This window comes from Macaca nemestrina, chromosome 16 (genome assembly GCF_043159975.1).
Source record: "Macaca nemestrina isolate mMacNem1 chromosome 16, mMacNem.hap1, whole genome shotgun sequence".
Lineage (NCBI taxonomy): Eukaryota > Metazoa > Chordata > Mammalia > Primates > Cercopithecidae > Macaca > Macaca nemestrina.
This window is the reverse complement of record NC_092140.1, coordinates 77,573,161-77,595,252: the sequence shown is the minus strand read 5'-3', so window position 1 is coordinate 77,595,252 and position 22,092 is coordinate 77,573,161. Positions and strand designations below refer to the sequence as shown.

Here is a 22,092-nt window from a genome sequence, read left to right as displayed (position 1 = left end):
CCTATATGCTGGCCCTTCAGAGCACCATCACCTCTGTTTACTACTCCAATTGCCATCTTCCTTCGAGGGCCACTACTTATTGTACACGGACAAGCTTATCTCATTTTGGCTATCCTTGTGGAGCCCTACAAATAACGAATTCTTTATGTATGCAGCTGTATAAACAGAATACATCCTTATCTTCATCTGCTCTTAGCAAGCTTTCTGGACATGGGAGAACACAGCACTGAAGTCACTCTCTGCCCAAAGGTCAGTTCCACACACAGTTTGGTCTCATCATTACTGGCTCCAGCACAGACAGCAGCATATCTGTGGGCTTTTTTTCTAGATGGGTCTCCTGGTATGAGTTTCTACACAAAGGGGAAACTCAATAAAAAGTGCCGGATGGCTGGCTGAGAAATGGCCTCCCCAGTAACACGCAGTGGGGGCGCAAATACAAAGGAAACCAGGTCATGGCTGATGCAGGATGGTGGGCAAAGTAAATTGACAAAAAATGTCACACAAAACAGATTGACTTAGTTTAAAATTATACTCCAAATGCATTGTTCTATGAATGCCATCATCTTGACGTGTAAAAATAACACAAGTATGTGACACTATATCCCAAACCTAGAAAAAATAGGAAAAAATAATAATACAAGTGTGATGTTTAGCAAGCCGGACCATCATATGAGTTGCTGCGCTAAAAACAGTCAGTTGTATCAACTGCTGGAAACATTCTTTTTGTGGGATTCTGAGTGGGATCTGAAGGGCAGAGGTACAACTCTAGTCCACATCTCCCTCCCCTCAGGGGCTCTCCCACCTCCCCTTGGCCACATGGCTGCTTCCAGGCACCATTCCACTGAGGGAGGGAGGGCCACTCATAAATGGATGTGGTCTTACGCTGTTGGGTTCCCTGTCATTTCCACAGCCAGTCAATAGGTGCATATCCTCAAGTAGCAGATGTAACTGGGTTTCACACACACACACACACACACACACACACACACAAACACCCTTATCAAAGGCATCTTAATTTTTCACAAATTTAGCCCTCTGTTTAAAGATAAACTTATCAGAGACTTCACTGATCATCTAGCTGCTCTGGTACACACACCCCTATCTCCCAAGTCACCGCTTTCGGCCTCCTTTCCCTACTTTTCTTTTTAGTACTTAAAACCATCTGAAAACTATGGATTTATTTGTTTATTTGTCTATTGTCTGCTTTCCACCAACAGAATGTGAAGCCCAGAGCTGTTCTTGGCTGTCATGATATGTCTGTAGAATGAGCACATAAATATTTGTTGACTAAATGGAATGTCTTATTACCTCCCTCACACCTCCTTCTCCAATAATTCATCAAACTATGCTATTTACGGGTAATTGATAATTGATTTTATTTTTGTTTCCAGCTAGCTGCATCGTCTTTTAATCTCTTGCCAGATTCTGTTTCAGTGTAATCCTGGCAGTATTTTAGAAAAGCAAAATTTCGTAGATGTGATCATGTAGTCTTCTGACATATCTGTTTGTAAGAGCTGATTTTTTAAAAAAATTTCTCTTCTAATTCTTAGGGAATGACCATGTTTCATATTTCAGAATCTCTTCTGTAAATATAATGTGAACATGTCATGTTAAGTGGTGGAAGTCTTTTAAGTAACCTACAGGAAAACACTGACTGACGTGAATGCTCAGGGAATGGGACCTGGCGATGAAATATAGTATAAAAAATTCTTTAGGAAAGTATGTTACAAATCTGGGAGATAAATGCTTCCCATAAAACAGAAGCACCATAACATTTCAACTATATAAACATAATTTGATAGTAAAAAATTATTTTATTCTCAAAAATACAGATATTAAGAATTTATCAATTGCTGTGCTTAAAACTTAGAGGGAAAGTTGACTTTTTGCATTTTACGTCTTTTTTTTTTTTTTTGAGATGGAGTTCCACTCTTGTTGCCCAGGCTGGAGTGCAATGGCGTGATCTTGGCTCACTGCAACCTCCACCTCCCAGGTTCAAGCGATTCTCCTGCCTCAGCCTCCCAAGTAGCTGAGATTACAGGTGCCTACCACCACACCCAGCTAATTTTTGTATTTTTAGTAGAGATGGGGTTTTGCCATGTTGGCCAGGCTGGTCTCAAACTCCTGACCTCAGGTGATCCGACCACCTCGGCCTCCCAAAGTGCTGGGATTACAGGTGTAAGCCAAGATGCCTAGCCTCAGCAGAAATATTCTAAATTTTACTTATCAGGCACTTACATTGTTACTTCCAAAAGCAAGACAGGACACTTACATTATTTTGCTATAAAATACAGTCATAACATAAAACATAGTAAGTACTTCTCAAGTTATAAAAAAAGATATTTTAATTTTTCTGTTTACTCATATACTAACTGACCCATCATTTGCTAATGAGATATCAACTTACGGGGACACTGACTTAAAGAAATTTGATATTACCTTTAAAGACTGTCTCTTAGTAACATAATTCTCAGACTGAAGCAATTTCTCATAGTCTTCAAAAATCTAATGAAAAGAAAATACACATTAGAGTGTAAAAGCAGCAGTGGATTCTCCGTATTAGGCTGGCTGGCTTGCTTCTTCAGCCACTTCTGGCCATTTTACCATCCTTCTTTACATGTGAAGACACTGTGGGGAGGTCAAGAATTCTAAGAGATATCGTTCCCTGTTTTATTTTAGTTTTGTGAATTAGAAATTGAATAGATAAAAACTGAGTAATTTTGAGTCCTTCCAATAAATCATTTTGAACAAAACTTCTAGTAAAAGTTGCAAGAGAACTCATTTTATGCCATTTTAAAGAAATCTTTATGTAAGTTGCCTTGCTGGTAGCTATGGGTCCACAATTTGGGAAAATATTAGATACACTTAAGGCTTCACTTGGCAAGCCATAAAGAATCAGACTGTTCAATTCGCTGCATAAACAGATAAAGAACGAGGCAACCTTTGTTGCATGACGGCCCAAGTGTTCTCTCTGGAGCACTTCGCTGTCACTGGAAGCTGGGGACACTGGTGCATGAAGTCCTGTTTCCTAACATGGTCACCAAACATGGCCTAGCCCTTCAGTTTAACACAGAGTGCTGACATCTGGGGAGGCCCAGCATTCACTTCCACCAGGTGTGGGCACACGGCTCAGAGAGCACTGAAGTGGGAGGAACGAGCGCAGCCAGGATGGAGGGCAAGAGATCAGGAACTGACGAGGGTGATAAACTCCCAGCCCTCAGAGAGTCAAGTGCGAGGGGAGTATGTGTGCTGCTGTGTAACGAGGGCAAGCTGTGCACGCTGACAATCACCGATAGAGAATAAAGTGAAACGTAAAAACACAAAGGTGTCGCTCACATTAAAATCACAGGCATTATACTCTTTAATATGAATGACTTATTTATTCTATTCTGAAACACAAGGAGAATTTTGTGGATCATTAAATGCATCAGACAAGCCTTGAGATAAATTTGAACAGTAAATATAAAATGCAAATACATGTATATGGTAGGACCCTACTCCCCAGTCCACTAGCTTTATTACTTTAGAGTCATGCACCATGTGCTCCAGTTTCATGGTGTACTGCTAAAGAAATATCAGCTAAAAAAGTCTGAAAGGTTTGAAGGGGCATGAGTTCTCAGAGCTCGTATTCAGGCCAATGCAGGAGCCTCAGCAGCTGTGAAATGACTAAATTACACAAGAAGTGACATATGGATGTAAAAACAAAATTAGGTAAATAAGGAGTCAAAGAGAATGAATTTATTAGTCTCTCAAATTGTCATGTATTATACCTGAATGCAAAGCGTTACTGCACAACACATTTCCCTCATTCATTCTATAGGAAAAAATAGTAATTAGTTGATAGTGTAGATTTTTCCATATTATCTTAGCCTTTTAAAAATTTCATTTCTTATAAATGTGACATCTAATGAATCTTTCCTTAACATTCCATTTAGCATATATAGTTACTGAACAACCAAACTATATATTAACAGTTCATTTCCTAAATTCAAAAACAGACAATTTTCTTTTTCTTTTTGAGACCAAATCTCGCTCTTTCTCCCAGGCTGGAGTGTTGTGACGCGATCTCAGCTCACTGCAACCTCCGCCTCCTGGGTTCAAGCAATTCTCTGCCTCACCCTCCCAAATAGGTGGGATTACAGGCACCCGGCACCACATCCGGCTAATTTTTGTATTTTTATTAGAGACGGGGTTTCACCATCTTGGCCAGGTTGGTCTTGAACTCCTGACCTCGTGATCCACCCGCCTCTTTCAGTCTTTACATTTTGGGATGCCTCTGCCAATAAAAATTATTCTCCTTGCAGTAGAATGAGGTTATCAGAGGCTGAGGAAGGTAGGAGGGAGTGGGAATGAAGAGAGGTTGGTTAATAGGTATAAAAATACAGTTAGAAGAAATAAGTTCTAGCATTCAACAGCACAGTAGGGTGACTATAGTTAATAATCTACTGTATATTTCAAAATAGCTAGAAGAGAAGATTTGCAAAGTTCCCAACACCAAGAAACGATAAATATTTGAGGTGATGGGCATCCTGATTATCCTGATGTGATCATTACAAATTGTATGCATATATCAACATATCCGATATACCCCATAAACATGTATAATTATTTTGTATTAATTTAAAAAATCATTCTCCCCTCACATTTTACACTTAAAACAAATACTCTAGTTGATTCTATGGCTATTTCCTTTATCACCTGAGGACATAAAAATCACTTTTGATTTTATAATTATATTGCTAATTCCTAATCATAAATTGAAGGACACAGGCAAAAATAAAATTTATTTTACTTATAATTAAAAGACAAGTAGTTAAATATTTGTGATTTGAATGTGTGAAGATACACTATTGATAGGTAGAGTAGGCCACACCTTCTCAGCATTCAGGAGTATGTTGCAACTTTTGTCTGGGACATAAATGATTCAGAGACTCCTTGAGGACTATTATTAATATTTGTTTGCTACCACTGGTCCATATGCCTCTTATGTGCCCAACTACACTGCATATTACTGTAGGGAAGGCATAAAGTCATAGTTATCATCAAAAATGCACTTCTTTTTGTAAGTACATATAATTTAATTCAATACTAAAGATTTCAATCAATAAAGTTACTTTACCTTAATTTACTTATTACTACCATAAATATCATATACACATGAAATTGTTTTTTGCTTTTAACAGACAAAGACAAAAAATCCACCCATCATACCATATATATAAACATTTAGAATTTCTTGGTTTGGGCATCAATAATATAAATAGTTAAGTGCTCCTTTAAGACAGCAGATTACATTCCTGCTGTTATGTGTCAGGCACTAGACTGGGGTGATGGGGATAGAGTAGTAACATTAACTAACACATGTAAAAATGCCAAAAATCCCAGTAAAAAATAACTCTGGCTGTTGCTAGGATGAGGATCAGAGACTCCACCCTTCCCTAAGTCCTAGTTTAGATGCATGCTCTCCAACACAGGGCCATATGTGGCTACTGAGCACTTGAAATGTGGCTAGTCCAAACTGAGATGTGCTCTAAGTGTAAAATACACACCAGATCTCAAAGACTCAGCATGAAAAAAGAATGTAAAATAGCTCGATCATTTTTCACTTCATCTTAGCCAAAAGACCGAGAAGCGATGATCATTTTCCATATTGATTGTACATTGGAATAACATTTTTGATACGTTGGGTTAAATAGATTATTAAAATTAATTTCACTTGTTTCTTTTTACCTTTTTGTGTGGCCAACTAGAAAATTTTAAGTTACACAGTGGCTCTCATTTCTGGCTTGCATTATATTTCTACTGGACAGCACTGAGCTAGAGCATCTGAACCAACACTAGAACAAAACATGTAAAGTTTTCCTTCCAGGTTTGTGCTATATTATACTTTAATCATGCTGCTTCTATTGCTTATACATTTAGTAAAAGCATAGTTGCTCTTGGATGGATCTGTCACCACCAAATGTCTGACACTGCATTAGGTATTAGGAAATTAGTAACAATGATTAAAAACTAATACTGAGTGCTTACTCTGGTCCTGTGCTAAAAACTTTAAATCTTGTCAAATTCCCTCAACAACCGTATGATGCAGGTATTATTACTATCTTCATTTTGCAGTGGGTGTAGTAACCTGCCCAGGGCCACACAGTTAGTAAGGAGGCAGGTCTTGAAGCCAAGCAAGCATGCAGACTCTATAGTCCATACTGTGCTCTTAACCCTGTGTCCTGCAGATAAGATTCCTGCCTCTTAGGGGGTGCAAGGGCCAGCCAGAAAGATACAGACACACCATAATAATACAAGGTGAAAAATAAGAGAGAGCCAGAGACAGAAAGAGAGAAGGGGACAGGAAGGAGAGGAGAGAGGAGAGAAGAGAGAGAGAGAAAGGAGAGAGAGAGAGAGAGAGAGAGAGAGAGAGAGAGAGAGAGAGAGAGAGATGCATGTTTTGGGAGGGATGAGATTAGGGAAAGCTTTCTAAAGAGTCATAGTTCAACCAAATCTCAAAAGGCTGAGTTGGACTCACTGTCAGGGCAGGGAGTTGCAAGATAAAAAATATTTTTGGTATTTTTACTACTAAGTAAGACTAATTATCAACAAAGTAAAATGATTTATTTTAGTGAGGGTGGGTTCTCTTCCTTTTGGAGTTACCCACTGCCTCCTAAGAGCAACATCTAAACAAGCAGGTGCTAGTCATTTCTTGGAGCTTCAGAACACAACAGGAAGAGATGCGAAAAAGGTGAAAGCCCTGACCTCCCGCCATCTCAATTTTCCATAAAGTTTCCTGATCACCTGGTTTCCAGGCAGACAAATCAGGAGTATGGCTGAATACGATTGATTTCTCTTTTTTTTTTTTTTTTTTTTTGAGACGGAGTCTCACGCTGTTGCCCAGGCTGGAGTGCAGTGGCGCGATCTCGGCTCACTGCAAGCTCCGCCTCCCGGGTTCCCGCCATTCTCCTGCCTCAGCCTCCTGAGTAGCTGGGACTACAGGCGCCCGCCACCGCGCCCGGCTAATTTGTTGTATTTTTAGTAGAGACGGGGTTTCACTGTGGTCTCGATCTCCTGACCTTGTGATCCGCCCGCCTCGGCCTCCCAAAGTGCTGGGATTACAGGCTTGAGCCACCGCGCCCGGCCACGATTGATTTCTCTTGTGGATAATTCATAAGGGCAATTGCTCACAGATCTAAGAGGGAGGGAAAGAGAAAGCGGGAAAGTCTTTAAAAATGATTTCTACTTACAGTGTCATAATTTTGTTCTAAGAAGTCTGCTACCAACACTTTATGTCTGGTTAGTAAATCCTAGAAAAAGAAAAACCAAGTGAAACAAAATTGTTATAGCTATTAATATTACAAATGTCTCTTTTCTAAGGTTTAAGAACATATAAAAGTTGCAGAAGAACATTTTCATTTACACCACAAAATTATTTCCATTCCTAGCTTAGCCTAAGATGTGAAATACAAGTTTGTTTCATGTTAGAAAAGAAAAACCCTAGTGTTAAACCTAGTGTTTCAAATTCATATTGTTAGATTTATGATAGAAATACTTTAACTGGTGAAACAAATGGAACTTGAGATGAGTTGACAACTTTTTTTTTTGAGATGGAGTCTCGCTCTGTTGCCCAGGCTGGGGTGCAGTGGTGCGATCTCGGCTCACTGCAAGCTCTGCCTCCCGGGTTCACGTCATTCTCCTGCCTCAGCCTCCCAAGTAGCTGGGACTACAGGCGCCCACCACCACGCCCGGCTAATTTTTGTTTTTGTATTTTTAGCAGGGACAGGGTTTCACCATTTTAGCCAGGATGGTCTCGATCTCCTGACTTCGTGATCCGCCCACCTCGGCCTCCCAAAGTGTCTTAACAACTTTTAAAATGAAGGCGCTTTGGATACTGGAAGCATAGGACTGACATTTAGCAGTGTCAAACCAGTATTGTTCCCGCTCTTGGATTAATGGGATATGAGGTGGTGTGCAAGTTACTGAGTAGCACAATGCATCCTTTCAAAATTGAAGATGAGTAGCCCTATCTTATGGCAGATATAAACTTGCAGAAAACTGAACGAAAGCATGAAGAAACATTTGACTGTCTTCAACTCATACCTAAATTATATCCTTAATTCACCTTAATGTTGTAGGAAAACAAGCCTCACTTAATCCCTTTTATATGCTTAGAGGCTAAATACTCTGTCTAGGTGCCATGAAAAATTTAATTAAAAACATAACAAGAATTTAAAAGTTTTCCAAAACAAATTCTTTTACTTTAATACATATTTAATTAAAATTTCCTAAAAGCATATAGAAGGTACACAACATAACCTCACAAAGAAAAGGTAGATAACAACCATAATAAAACCCACTTATTTCTACTTTAATTTTTTTAAAAAGTAAAATATTTAAAGCATTGCATAGTATAATTTTCAAGTTCAAAAATAATAAGTGTGACTCTTAATTCCCTATTGCTATCACACAACTTGATCAACCACTGGCCCTATCAGTTGGAAACGTCGGTCCCCCCCCAACTGCCCCCCGGTGGAGCAGAGCACTCATTACCGTTCTGAAACTGAAGTTCTAAAATGGAAAACCATTTACAGGGGTTCCATTCCCGCCCTGTCAAAGGTCTTGATTCAAACTAGTTCCTACATCAGGGGACCCTTGAAAGAGTAAGGTAGTTCCACAGGATCCTTTGAGGTCCCTACTCTTTTTTGTAAAGGATAATATTGGTGTCCTGTTTTCAAGCACCCCTCCCCTAACATCATAGAAACCCCATGAGCAGTAATAGGAATTTTCTGAGCTGAACCAGGGTAGAGGGAGCCCCCTCTATGGGCTGCAGCAGACACTGTGGATTGCTGCACCCGTGGGAGTTCTCCACCTGCTTCAACTGTCATCAGCCTTGAAAGTGAGGCCTGGGTTCCCCACACTGCAGGCCCAGTGCACACAGCTCCAGTGGCAACAAAAAGAGCAGGTTGCAGATCAGTGCTGCCTAGAAAGGTTGTGTCATACATGAGTGTTACCCCAAAGAAAAAGGGATCAGGAGGGAGTTAGGTTAAAACCAACATTTTCAAATTCCAAGGGCAAAAAAAAACCTTGAAACAGCTTAAAAATCCAGTATTAGGAAACCATAATAGGGTGGGGTAGAATTCCTCCAGCATATATATATATATATATATATATATATATATATATATATATATATATAAAATGGATACAGTCAATAAACAATGCACACATTCCCTCTCTCACACCCACATTTCCACTCCAGTGTGTGATAGGATTGATATATAGATATACCTTCAAATTTATGTATACAATAAATGTATGTACAAACCACATATACATACACACAGGTTTAAGTACATATAATACAGAGATAAATATAATTGCTGCATTATAGATCACATAACTGAGTGAAAAAAATAAAAATAAAAACAGCTAGGATCCTACCCAAGAAGGAGAAGACAGAAAATTGTGAAGGAAAATAAAGTTCAAAATTTAGAATTTAAAAGCCTTATTTCAAATAGTGTACTCTTTCATCATACCTCCTAACAATTCTGTTTTGAGAGGCCTACGTTTTGCATAGTATAACTATTATGCTGAAAATCTGATATCGATATTTTTAATGAATACTGCTTGGGAGAAACTCGGGGTGGAGTGAGAGAGACAATTGCAGGGACATAAAAGGCTGAGAAGCCAGTGACAGCTGCTGTTCAGAGGGCTGACTGTGCTGGGGAGTGAACCGAGCACTTTGCAAATGCAGTTTCTGATCTTCACAAGTCCGTGATAAAGGGATGATTTTCTTCATTTCAGATGTGGAAAATAAAACTCAAAGGTTAACTAAATTGCTCAAGGACATCCAGCTTACCAGGTGGCAGAGAAAGACAGAATTCAAACCACTTCTATTATGGGAATTTTTAGAGGGAGGGATGAAAGAGACTATGGTTGTAAGGAATCCTTTTTTGGGAAAGGACTTTTGGTAGAAAATTCTATGCTAAAATCATAAACTAACAATGTTACAATATTAATAACTAAACTGAGCAACAGTCCCTTTAAGAGCTCAAAACCAAAAAGATGAGAGTAGGAGATTATAAAAACCCAAAGCCAATGTCAAAATCCAGTAAATCAACCAACCAAACAAAACCCTTTGAAACCAGCTATTTAAAAAAAAAAAAAAAAAAAAAAAAAGTGATTTATTTGTTACATTATATTAACCATAAGCATTTGGTAAAATATAGAAAATTGGTGTTTCCAATACTGGCAGCACACTAGAAAACTTTTTATGATTATTTAGATTTTAAAGGATTGACTTAAATTCAATGGAAAATTGGCTTAAATACAAATCAAAACATCATTATTTATTTTTGATTCAATATTGTTGCTGAAAATTAAATTGGGCTGAATATATGACAGCAAAAAATTACTACCAAGTACATTTTTTTCTATCAAATGTTTAAAAACCTTTGGGGAAATTTTCAGAAATACATATTAAGTATTTGCTTTCCCCCTCTATTGGCGTTTGTTCTATGTTTGTAATTATATGAAGGCTTACTTGTGTTTTTTTTCAAAAATGAATTTACTTGTTTCCATGACAGCGATGAGCCATCTGATAGGAAAGGGAAAAAACATGGGACTGTAGTGTCTATTATTAGCAAACACCTCCTTAGTAGTTTAAACACAGACATTTTGGTAGAAAGAAATGGAATCATCCTTTGTATCTAATGTCATTCTTCATGTTGGATGCAACCGAGGCCTATCGCACCACTAGCTCTAGATCCACCTTTTGAGGGGGTTCATCTCTAGCTGCTGTACAATTTTTGTCTTCCTGGGTAAGACACAGCCACTCCTGGGATTTCCAACACTCCTGAGCCCGGAGTCATGCTGCCCTCACCGCCCCTCCCTCCACCCAGCAGTCACTTCCAGGAATCTGTTCCCAAGTCCTTCCTCCTTCTTTTCCTTCCTTCCTTCCCTCACTCGGCTGTTCTCCTGAAATTTCGGTTTCCTTACTCCAAGCTTCCCACTCTTTATACTCAGCCTCTCATTAATTCCCCTTCTTCCCTTCTCTTTCTTTCCCTGGCCCTTTTCTGTCTACCCAGACCTCCCCTGTGGGCTCCTCCTCTCTTCCCTGCTTTCCTTAGGGAGACTATAGGAGGCTGGCAGGCTGAATGGAGGCCTGTGGACACCGGAGCAGACTGCGAACTCCTTCCCTTCAAACCCAGAGGCTAGAGGCCTTTTGTTTGTTGCAGGTTTGCCTGAGGCATTGGGGAAATGACGGCATTGCGGTTGCTTTCCTTTGTTGTCTCAGGCAATTCAGTGCTGGTCCGAAACTGCACACCCTCCTGCTTATGACAACAAAAGTGCCACAGTGGCCTGGCGCAGTGGCTCACACCTGTAATCCTGGCACTTTGCAGGGGCCAAGGCAGGCAGATGGCTTGAGGTCAGGAGTTCGAGGCCAGCCTGGCCAACAGGGCAAAACCCCATCTCTACTAAAAATGCAAAAATTAGCCGGGCATGGTGGTATGTGCCCGTGGTCCCAATTACCTGGGAGGCTGAGGTGGGAGGATCACCGGAGCCTGGGAGGTCAAGGCTGCAGTGAGCTGAGATTGCACCACTGCACTCCAGCCTAGGTGAGGGAGTGAGACCTTGTCTCAAAAAGTGCCGCAGTTAACTGGGCTCACCCTGCTCCTAGGCAGCTGTTAACAATCAGCTGCTGTTGCTTAAGCCTGCCCTGGAATCCACCCCCAGCCCACCCCAGTGGCTTCCAAATATTCCCATCATTATCAAACAGTATTCTCCCTCCAGAGGTCTTGTCAATTAGATTTTCCTTTGCTCCCTGTATTTCCAGAGATGGCCTGGTTGCCTTTACAGATCGTGTCCCAGGCAGCTGCCAGGACCTGCCTCCCCCTTAACCACCCACCACTCTTTGGTCTCACAACAAATCCCTCTGACGGCCCAGCCTGCAGGCTCTGCCTCCACGGAGACCCTGCCCCATCCCTCACCCTCTGCCAGGCATTCTTCTCCCTAAGTCCCAGCTTCCTTCTGCCCCACTGACATCTCCCGCCCTTTACCACTCTCTGACACTCTCTCACACTTTCTGTGACCATGTGAGCTAATATACCTTTCAACAGATTTATGGCACCTTCTTAGAACAGGCTGGGTAACTTCCTAGTCTGCAGATAATAGGTAGTTTTCAGCACAGCAAACCACTGCTTTCCCCTTTTTCCACCTCTGGAGAGCTATTTAAAAGAACTATTTATCATGTAAGTCATAGGCAACTTTCAATCACTGTTCATAAAGTAATAAGATTGGAGTATGTATTAATATTAGTATATGGACTATATCAATATTATTGAAATACATATTTAAGATAATATATAAAAAATAAAAATATATGGATTACAATTAGGAAAACTTGTAAAAAAAGTTACATATGTATATCTTGAAAAAAGTATAAATTAATTTGGAGTTATGTAGATAGAGCAATTAAATTGCTAAAATGCTTTTAAAGAAATGAATCTGAATATATATACATTTAAATGAGTCTTATCTACTTTTTCAACCTGAAAACCTGTTTTTTTCAATGATGCTGTTACATTGTCAGTTTATAACATTTTTGAACTCCTCTTCTAAAATGGCTTCAGAGCTGATTTGGTAGACATTGAAGAAAATCATATCTATTTTATTTCTATCTTAAAATTATTTTCATTATCATTATTATCCCCCCAAAATAATTCTAGCTAACTTGATCACCCACTTTATACACTAACTGGAATGTCAAATAGGCTTTTGTTTCCAAAACTTTTATCTGCCCTTGAAAGATAAAAGTTTGCCATTACTGAAAAATGAGCATGTAATATACATTGATACCAACTTCAATATATGTTAAATAATAGCAGGATGATAAGCCTAAGTAACTGGTTTTCTAAAATAGAAACCTTGAATGTAACATCACTCATTAAATGAATAAGTTTTGGTATGTTTGTCTGCAAATTAGCTGCACTCTTTTCTGATATATTCTCTGAATATTTTTTTTTTGATGATAAAACACAGAAACCAAAAGTAAAATCGTTGTCAGGGGCTGGAAGGAGGAGGAAATGGGGAGTTATTGTTTAATGAGTATAGAGGTAGAGTTTGAATTTTTCAAAATAAAAAAGTTCTAGTAGTTGGTTACCTAACAATGTGAATATACTGCATCCTACGATTTCCTACATAGTGACAAAGTAGATAATACATGATCAAACTATAGATGATTATGAAAAAATGACAGTATAATTTATTACTGTTTTGTTTCACCATGTGGACATTTAAAAATTACATTCATAAAATAACATGATGTCCTTCACATTCAAAGATGTAATTCTCCATCTCCCTTCACTACCTGGTTCCTTTCCCCAGAATTAATCACTGTTGCTGTTTCCTATGCATCCTTGCAGAGGTATTCAGTGCATATATACCTTAAGCGGAAGCTTAAGCCCCGTAATCTGTTTTTAACATAAATGGCAGCATGCCAGACACAGAGTGCTACATATTCCTCTTGCCACATAACCGTATATACTGGAATTCAGTCCATGTGAGCTTGTGACAAATAGTTTGAGCTGTTTTCCTGCAATAGGACAGACTGACCTCATGAACTGCATTCTATTTACAGATGCCTCTTATGATCTACATCATACAAGGTTGGCTACGCTGAGGGCTAGGAAATAAAATTTCTTGCTTTTTAAAATTAAATTGCCTCTTCAGAGGCCAAGTGACTATAAATTGACCTAGCTGATTTGGAAAAAAAAAATTACCTTAAAAGTAGCAAAGGCATCTGAAGCAATATCAAATGTTGACAACTCCACATACTTAAAGAAATCTCTGAATTGATTAGAAAAGAGGATGATTTTGGCAAGCGGTTCATGTCGAATACATTCTCTCAGCATAATCCCACAACGTAAGGCAATCTGTGGGGCTTCATATCTAAAGCGTAAACAAGAGAGAAATAGAGAATTCTGTTATCCTATTAAAATAATATTAATGGCATCAAAAGAACCATTTCAATACTGCTGTTAATGGAAACACACATACCACTTGTCACGGTTCATTCAATACCCTCTGAAGATCTACTATGTGCCTGGTACTATTCCAGACATATTCTGGAATTTGAGTGTATCTGAAACACTCAGATACACTCAAATATGAACGTGGTGACAGCTGGGGGTAGGGGGGATGAGGCAGAATGTAAACAATGAAAAGATAATTTCATATATTGAGAAGTGCTTCTAAAACTGATGACAATGAAATACGCCACATTATAAAGGTGATTACTTGTGTGTGTGTGTGTGTGTGTGTGTGTGTGTGTGTGTGTGTGAGTGACTACTTAAGTTACTTTACTTCAGACTAAAGTAAAGGGCAAAATGTTCCAGGCAAAGGAAAGTAACTGTGCAAAGTCTCCATGGCAAAAACAGGCTTAGCGAAACAGAGGAGAAATAAGACCTGCATGATTTGATTGTAGGGGAAGAACCGTGAGTGGTGTGAAATGAGGCAAGGGTGGAGAGAAGGGCAGGGGCCAGATCAGATACGGCTTTGTCAGCTAAGGTAAGCAGTGTGGTTTTAAGTGTAATGTGAAGCCTTTGGAGAGTTTAAAGCAAGAAATTGACAAGGCTAACTTATGATTTAAAAAGATCACTCTGGCTTCTTGTTGAGAATGTCTGTAAAACAGCGGGAGACATATAAGAATGGGAGCAGAACCCAGGAGAGGGGACAGGGGCTTGGCCTGGGGTGGCAGGAGCAGAACAGAGGACTGTGGGCAGGTGATGGATACTGTTCGGAGGAAGAGTCAACAGGACTTGCTGATGATGTAGCTGGACTTGGGTGAGGGAATAAATTTGGAAACTAAGAATTCAAAAATGATTCCTATGTTTTTGACTTGAATCACTGGGTGGGTGGTGGTGCTATTTATTAAGATGAATAAACTAGTAGAGGAACAAGTTAGTAAAGAAATTAAGAGTTTAGGCCGGGCGCGGTGGCTCAAGCCTGTAATCCCAGCACTTTGGGAGGCCGAGACGGGCGGATCACGAGGTCAGGAGATCGAGACCATCCTGGCTAACACAATGAAACCCCGTCTCCACTAAAAATACAAAAAAATTAGCCGGGCGTGGTGGCGGCGCCTGTAGTCCCAGCTACTCGGGAGGCTGAGGCAGGAGAATGGCGGGAACCCGGGAGGCGGAGCTTGCAGTGAGCCGAGATCGCGCCACTGCACTCCAGCCTGGGCGACAGAGCGAGACTCCGCCTCAAAAAAAAAAAAAAAAAAAAAAAGAGTTTAGGCCGGGCGCGGTGGCTCAAGCCTGTAATCCCAGCACTTTGGGAGGCCGAGACAGGTGGATCAGGAGGTCAGGAAATCGAGACCATCCTGGCTGACATGGTGAAACCCTGTCTCTACTAAAAAATACAAAAAACTAGCTGGGCAAGGTGGCGGGTGCCTGTAGTCCCAGCTACTCGGGAGGCTGAGGCAGGAGAATGGCGTAAATCCGGGAGGCGGAGCTTGCAGTGAGCTGAGATCCGGCCACTGCACTCCAGCCTGGGCCATAGAGCAAGACTCCGTCTCAAAAAAAAAAAAAAAAAAAAAGAAAGAAATTAAGAGTTTGTGGTTGACCACATTAGTTTTGAGATGGCTGATATCTAAGTAGAAGTGTCTCCTTGGCAGTAGGATACACCTATCTGGAGTTTAGGAAAAAAATAGGGGAGACCTATATAAATATATGATTTGCATGCAATAGGTGTGGATTGATTGACTCACTTAAATCCTAAGTGGAATCATGGCTCACAGCAAAAAATATGCTAGACAAACAAAACGTCTACTGTGTGAAACAATTCAAGACTGGCATACTAGATTGGTTCCATTTCTAACACAACAACAATCTCTCAAAGTCAAATTCAATCTCTAAGTAAATTTAAGATATATTCTAGTGTGTGATAAGATTTTAAGAAAATGAATAATGCTTAGCCCAAGTACAACAAGCCCTGTATTGAAATAATACAGTTGACAATTGTGTGGTAAATATAGGAAGAATAGAACAAAGAAAGATATAGTTGTGATACACTGGGAAGTGAGCAGAGTATAGGGCCACCCCCCAAAAAAATCTGGTGGGGCGTGACTGCTCACTCCTATACTCCCAGCACTTTGGGAGGCTGAGGTGGATGGACTGCTTAAGCTCAGGAGTTCGAGACCAGCCTGGCCAACACGGTTGACTTTACAAAAAATTAAAAAATAAAAAAATTAGCTGAGACCCTGACTTTACAAAAACTGAAAAAATTAGCTGGGCATGGTGGCACACGCCTGTAGTCCCAGCTACTCAGGAAGCTGAGGAGGAAGGATTGCTTGACCCTGGAAAGTTAAGTGAGACTCTGTCTCCAAAAAATAAAAATAAAAATAAAATAAAATTTGACCATATTTTTAAAGAGATATCATTGACCATTTCAACTGAATACTAGTTTTTATGATACTTTTATGGCACTATAAAACTTTAAGATATTTTATTACTCATCAACTACTAGCAACAACATTTTGTTGAACAATAAGTAATGAACTATTCTTTATAAGATTATAGAATTTTCATGAAAGACAGATTCAAGAATAAAGATTCAATAGAGGAAACAGACTACTTTCCAATATCAAATTTACAAATATTAGTAGAAGAAACAGCAAACAAAGATACCAGGGTGGTATTTATTCATTTTTGTCCTGTTTATGCTGAATGATATTCACAAATATTATTTGAATATTTCCTGAATAACTCGCAGTAACATTAAATGCTAACATATTCAGATAGTCATGATTCTTTGTAGCATATAAGGAATGCCAATTTATAGTGCTAGTAATTTCTCTTAATAGAAAAACCTGAAACTCAGGCTACTGGCTCACAAGGAACAGTTATCAGGTGGGGTCTTATTAAAGATGTTGTAAAGAGGGGTATATGTTCTGAAATGTAAAGGAGAAAAGTGCTGTCATTTATTGATAGAGTACTCAAGAGAGTATAAAATAAAGGCTGTCGGCCTAGAGAAAGAATCTAAGGGAAGGACAATTAAAATCCAGATTTATTGATTAGTAAGATATGTGTGGACTTTTGTAATTTGGCCAAACCTTAACTTTTCAGTTTCATCTCCCATCACGTTCGTTACTTCCCTGGAGCCCCTCATTCCCTCAATAGAAATGCCCTTCTCCTTACATTCCCATGACTGAGATGCTTCTCGTCTTTCAAGGCTTGGTTCAAATGCCACCTCCTCCTTGAAGCCTTTCTTAATCACTACGATTCAGGATTATTCTCTCTGCCCTTCACACTCATACAGCAGCTTGTCTGTAATTTCTCTTTAACACTTTTTTCATTCAGTATTATGTTATACTGCAGTAAATTGCTATAGGTCTATTTTCTTCACTTCATGACAATCAATTTAATTGTTGGGGCTATGCTTTACTTATCCTGTTACCTTCTCCTCTCCTCCCCTATCCCCATCTCCATTTGGTGTCTGTCATTGATTGCTACTTTCTCCTGCCCCTACCCCAGTCTCCAAAGAGTGCCTAGTATAATGTTTTTCACAAAGCATGCATATAATGAATTTAATGAACCTCAAACTGAAGAAATGTCTTAATACTACTCTAATGAGAGTCAAACTCTGACTTATACAAAATATGCATCATCTCTGGCCAACATTTTCTCATTTCTTAATTCAATTTCCAAACTAAGACCATCTATAAAAAGTTTCCACTCCAACTTTTGGGTATAATTAGTTCTCTTTTTCCTTTCATTTCGTGAAGCTTATTGAAACCATCTGTGATGCACTGAGAGTTTATTCTTGAGAAAAAAAAGAATGTTTTAAAAAGCCAAGACTCCTCTGGGTCAGCACACTTGTCATTTCATCCCAGCAGTTTGACATCTGTCATTCTGAGATTACAACTTCTTAAAGTTAGAAATACATAAGGATATACAGAAATATATAGAGAATACCAATTCTCCTCAGTACTCTTTAAGGGATTTATAATCCACATAGATCATTTCTACCTGACTACCCTCTAGTATATTGAGTTTTTATAGGTTATTGTTTGCTATATAAAGAAATGCTCCAAAAGATAAGCATATGTTAAGTTTCAAATCCCACTAACATTAATATCCTTAGGTCTGGTAAAGAATCAATATTTAACTCACCTAATCTACTCTACTCATAGATAAGCTTCCTGATGGCAAGGATCCTGCCTAATTATTGCATTTCCCACAATGGCTAACCGTGGCAGGTCCCCAGTAAAGGTTAATCTGATGAATGCTGAATCACTGCTTTAGAGAATTGAATCATATCTTCCCTGTTGATCTGTAATTTGGATCATATAGTCTGGACTATAATGAACTGTGTCAGTGTGGAGAAGGCACACAACTATCTAGGCAAGCCCATTAAATAATGACAGCATAATGAAAGTTCTCTCTCAAATTCAATGAAAGCCAAAATGTAAGAGCAATGGTCTCAGTTAACAGTGAGCTACAGTAATCATTACACAGAAAATGGTTAGAAGAATGATCTTGTGCAAGAATATTTCAATTTAAGAACAAAGATTACATTATGTAAGGGGAAAAATGACTTTTGTGATTATTGCTGGAAGTAAACAAGGCCAGGAAATACCTGGAAAACTTTTGTAAAATGCCATTCAACAAACACTTGGCCTCTTCAATATAGTCAAGAAGGTATGTTTCTAATCTAGAAACATTTGCTGACTAAAAATAATGAGTTAGGCCAGGCATAGTGGTTCATGCCTATAATCCCAGCACTTTGGGAGGCTGAGGCAGGAGGATTGCTTGAGCCCTGGAGTTTGAGACCAGCCTGGGCAACATAGTGGGACCCTGTTTCTATGGAAAAAAAAAAAATTAATTAGCTAAGTGTGGTGGCATGCACTTGTAGTCCCAGCTATTTGGGAAGCTGAGTCAGGAGGATCACTTGAGCCTAGGTGAGACTATAGTGAGATGTGATCACAGCACTACATTCTAGTACGGGCAACACAGCAAGACTCTGTCTCAATAAATAAATAAAATAATGTGTTAATTCTGTCTACCAAAAAGGCCTAGAAGCAATAACAATCCAGTGTCAATGAGCACCCCTAGCATCCAGATTGTAGTCTCTAAGAACCATTCCTCTCTAAAAATAACCAACATCCTTGGTAGAAATTTCAGGTCTTTGTCAGCAAATGTACAAGTTGGGTGGCATATCTTGTTACACCGGAAAGCAAGGAAGCTCTCACAAATCATTTTAGAGATATGTTAAGAGATATCACCTAGAAGGGGCCACAGATGGTCAACTGAGCATTAAAAAAAATGTGTAGAACTAAATAGACATATAGAAAACATTCAATCCATTAGTTAATCAGATACTGGAAGAGTGTGTGTGTCTGTGTACATATATAAATATATATATATTTATACACACACATATATAAAGGCAGGGGGAGGAAGGGAAATAACTCATTAGACACTAATGAAAGTTCCTAGGATATCTTTTCTCTAAAATGATAATTAAAAGAAAAAAATTGAGCATTTATTCTGCCTCTCTGGTATGAACTGTACTTCAGAGTATTCTAATGCCTGAAGCTGTGATGGGTGAATGACAGTATTCTCTATAAAACTACTTTAGCCAATAAAATATACAAAAGAAATGACAGAATTCAAAATTACCTTTTTGTCACCTCTAGTGAAATGACAGAATCAGGCAATGTTCATCAATGGATGGAAAAACAATTTAAGGTTGATGGGAAACTTTATAGTGGATTAGACTGTCACCATCTAAACCCATTGCTCGGTCTTAGTATTACTAAAAGTACATCTCCTGATGTGATGAAATATGAACTACATAGCACCATCTATAAAATAATTGCCAAAACGAAACTGCTTAAAAATTTTTATTATAAACTTTAAAAAATGGATAATTGGGAGAAATTTATGATTTTAACATCAGCCCTCTGGAACATACTGGCCACAGTTCTTTACGGATCACTGAGAGCTGTTCAGTGACCTCATTCTCAAGTTCTTTCAGTACCCTAGAATGTCATTTGCCTGAGCCAGAAGACAAATTCATTTAGAGTAAGTCCTTATTTATAATCTTTTCATAAAACTTGGGCTCCAAATCCTTTCTACCATGTTCAATACCACATATCCAGATAATTCTCTTTGATAGACAACTATCAATTGCTTTTTGTCTTACATTCTTTGTGGTTAAACTTAGGTTCTATATAGAATGTTACTATCATATTCTCATTTAATATTATTGTTTGATGTATAAATGTACCAATCAAGTTATGTCCTAGGTTTTAAAGTGACTTCACAAGAGATAATTCAGTAAAAATCCTGACTTTTAAGAAGGGCTAAATCTCTAGCATTCAGTGCTAAATTAGAAAATGGTAACACGGGGCCGGGCGCGGTGGCTCAAGCCTGTAATCCCAGCACTTTGGGAGGCCGAGATGGGCGGATCACGAGGTCAGGAGATCGAGACCATCCTGGCTAACACGGTGAAACCCCGTCTCTACTAAAAAATACAAAAAACTAGCCGGGCGAGGTGGCATGCACCTGTAGTCCCAGCTACTCAGGAGGCTGAGGTAGGAGAATTGCTTGAACCCAGAAGGCGGAGCTTGCAGTGAGCCGAGATCGCAACACTGCACTCCAGCCTGGGTGACAGAGCGAGACTCCATCTCAAAAAAAAAAAAAAAGAAAGAAAATGGTAACAGGTAAAACTGATTATGGTACAACTGTTCCACTACCCTGTCCTCAAGAGCATCAACAATTCCCTCTCCCTTCACATCTGAATGGTCCTCGAATCTTCTTAAAGGTATATTAATGGAAAGGAACATGGGATTTAGTGTCAGATCTGCATGGAAAACGAGGCTCTGTCATGTATTAGCTGTATAATCTTGAGCAATATCCTTACTCTCTCTGAGTTTCAGTTTCCTCATCTGTAAAATGGTAAAAATAATAATAATAATAATAATATGTAGTCCTCATAGTATTTGGAAAGTAAACAATATAAAATAAGTAAAACATTACAATAGCTGGCACATAGCAAACAATGAGTAAATGGTTTATACAAAACAGGATGTGAAGGAATGAGTTAAAAGTTTGGGTTGAAAAACAGAGGAATAATCATTGTAATAGAGAATTAAAACCAGAGGTGTAGTCCCCAAATTGTCAATAGTGATTTCTTATGGAAAGATTATGGGATGCACTTTCTTTTTCTATTATACATTTCTCAAATGTTTTAGTTTTTAAATAATAACCATGTATTACTTTTGAATTGGAAAGAAATGGAAATGTTTTCAAATACTCATTCTCTTCATTCTCAGTATCTCCATTAAAGTTCTGTTGATAATCTCTTCCCTAGACTCTTCCAAGCTGGAATCTCAGCCTCCCACCCCATGGCATTTTCTACGTTGCCACCAGAACTCCTCATGTCTAGTCCCTGGATGACTCCATGTTGCCTACAGAATGACATTCAAACTCCCCAGTAGGACTTGGAAAGCTCTTCATAAACTGGTCTCAGTCTTTCCAACCTCATCCTGCACCCTTCCCTCTGACTCACACAGAGCTCTAGTCACACCAGAATTCTTGTCATTCTCTAAACACATAAAATCTCTTATATACTTTCACCTTTCTGTGGGTTGAAATGGCAATGAACAAAGTGATCTTAGATAGCACATGCTGAAGATGACAGAACCCCCTGATGAACTAGAACATCTGCTCTGCACTATTACATGAGAAATATACTTAACTTGCTGTGAGGCCACTTCACTTTGGGGTCTATGTGTTATAGAGGCTTTGCATCCCCTAACTAATACATGATACAAGGATCTTTCCCTTTCCAGAACTGAAGAAACAATTCTCCAGTAAAACAATTATTTTGTACGCAAAACCAAAGTAATCACAGTATACTACTTTGCTCACTAATAAATAATAACTACACAGTCATAATAATCTAAATGTGATTATTAAAATTTAAAATTATGATAAAGTTTATTAGGAAGATAAAGGAAAGGAAATAGAATAATGGTGGCAGTAAAAAGACTATCATCTAGTTTATCTTGTCAAAGATACTGCTTAAAATTGATAAATG

At 38.8% G+C, this 22,092-nt stretch overlaps 1 protein-coding gene across 10 annotated transcripts in view; it reads right to left on the bottom strand.

Moving 5' to 3' along the window:
* The window catches only part of LOC105490706 (calcium binding protein 39 like), a 136,217-nt gene that overhangs the window by 25,154 nt on the left and 88,971 nt on the right, over positions 1–22,092 (bottom strand). For all 10 annotated transcript variants that reach the window (XM_071081632.1, XM_011756582.3, XM_071081634.1 and 7 more), the window contains 3 exons: positions 13,767–13,935; positions 7,233–7,292; positions 2,440–2,505 (listed from right to left, as the gene is read on the bottom strand). In XM_071081632.1, the coding sequence (XP_070937733.1) occupies positions 2,440–2,505; positions 7,233–7,292; positions 13,767–13,935 (295 nt within the window). The remainder of the gene's footprint in view (positions 1–2,439; positions 2,506–7,232; positions 7,293–13,766; positions 13,936–22,092) is intronic.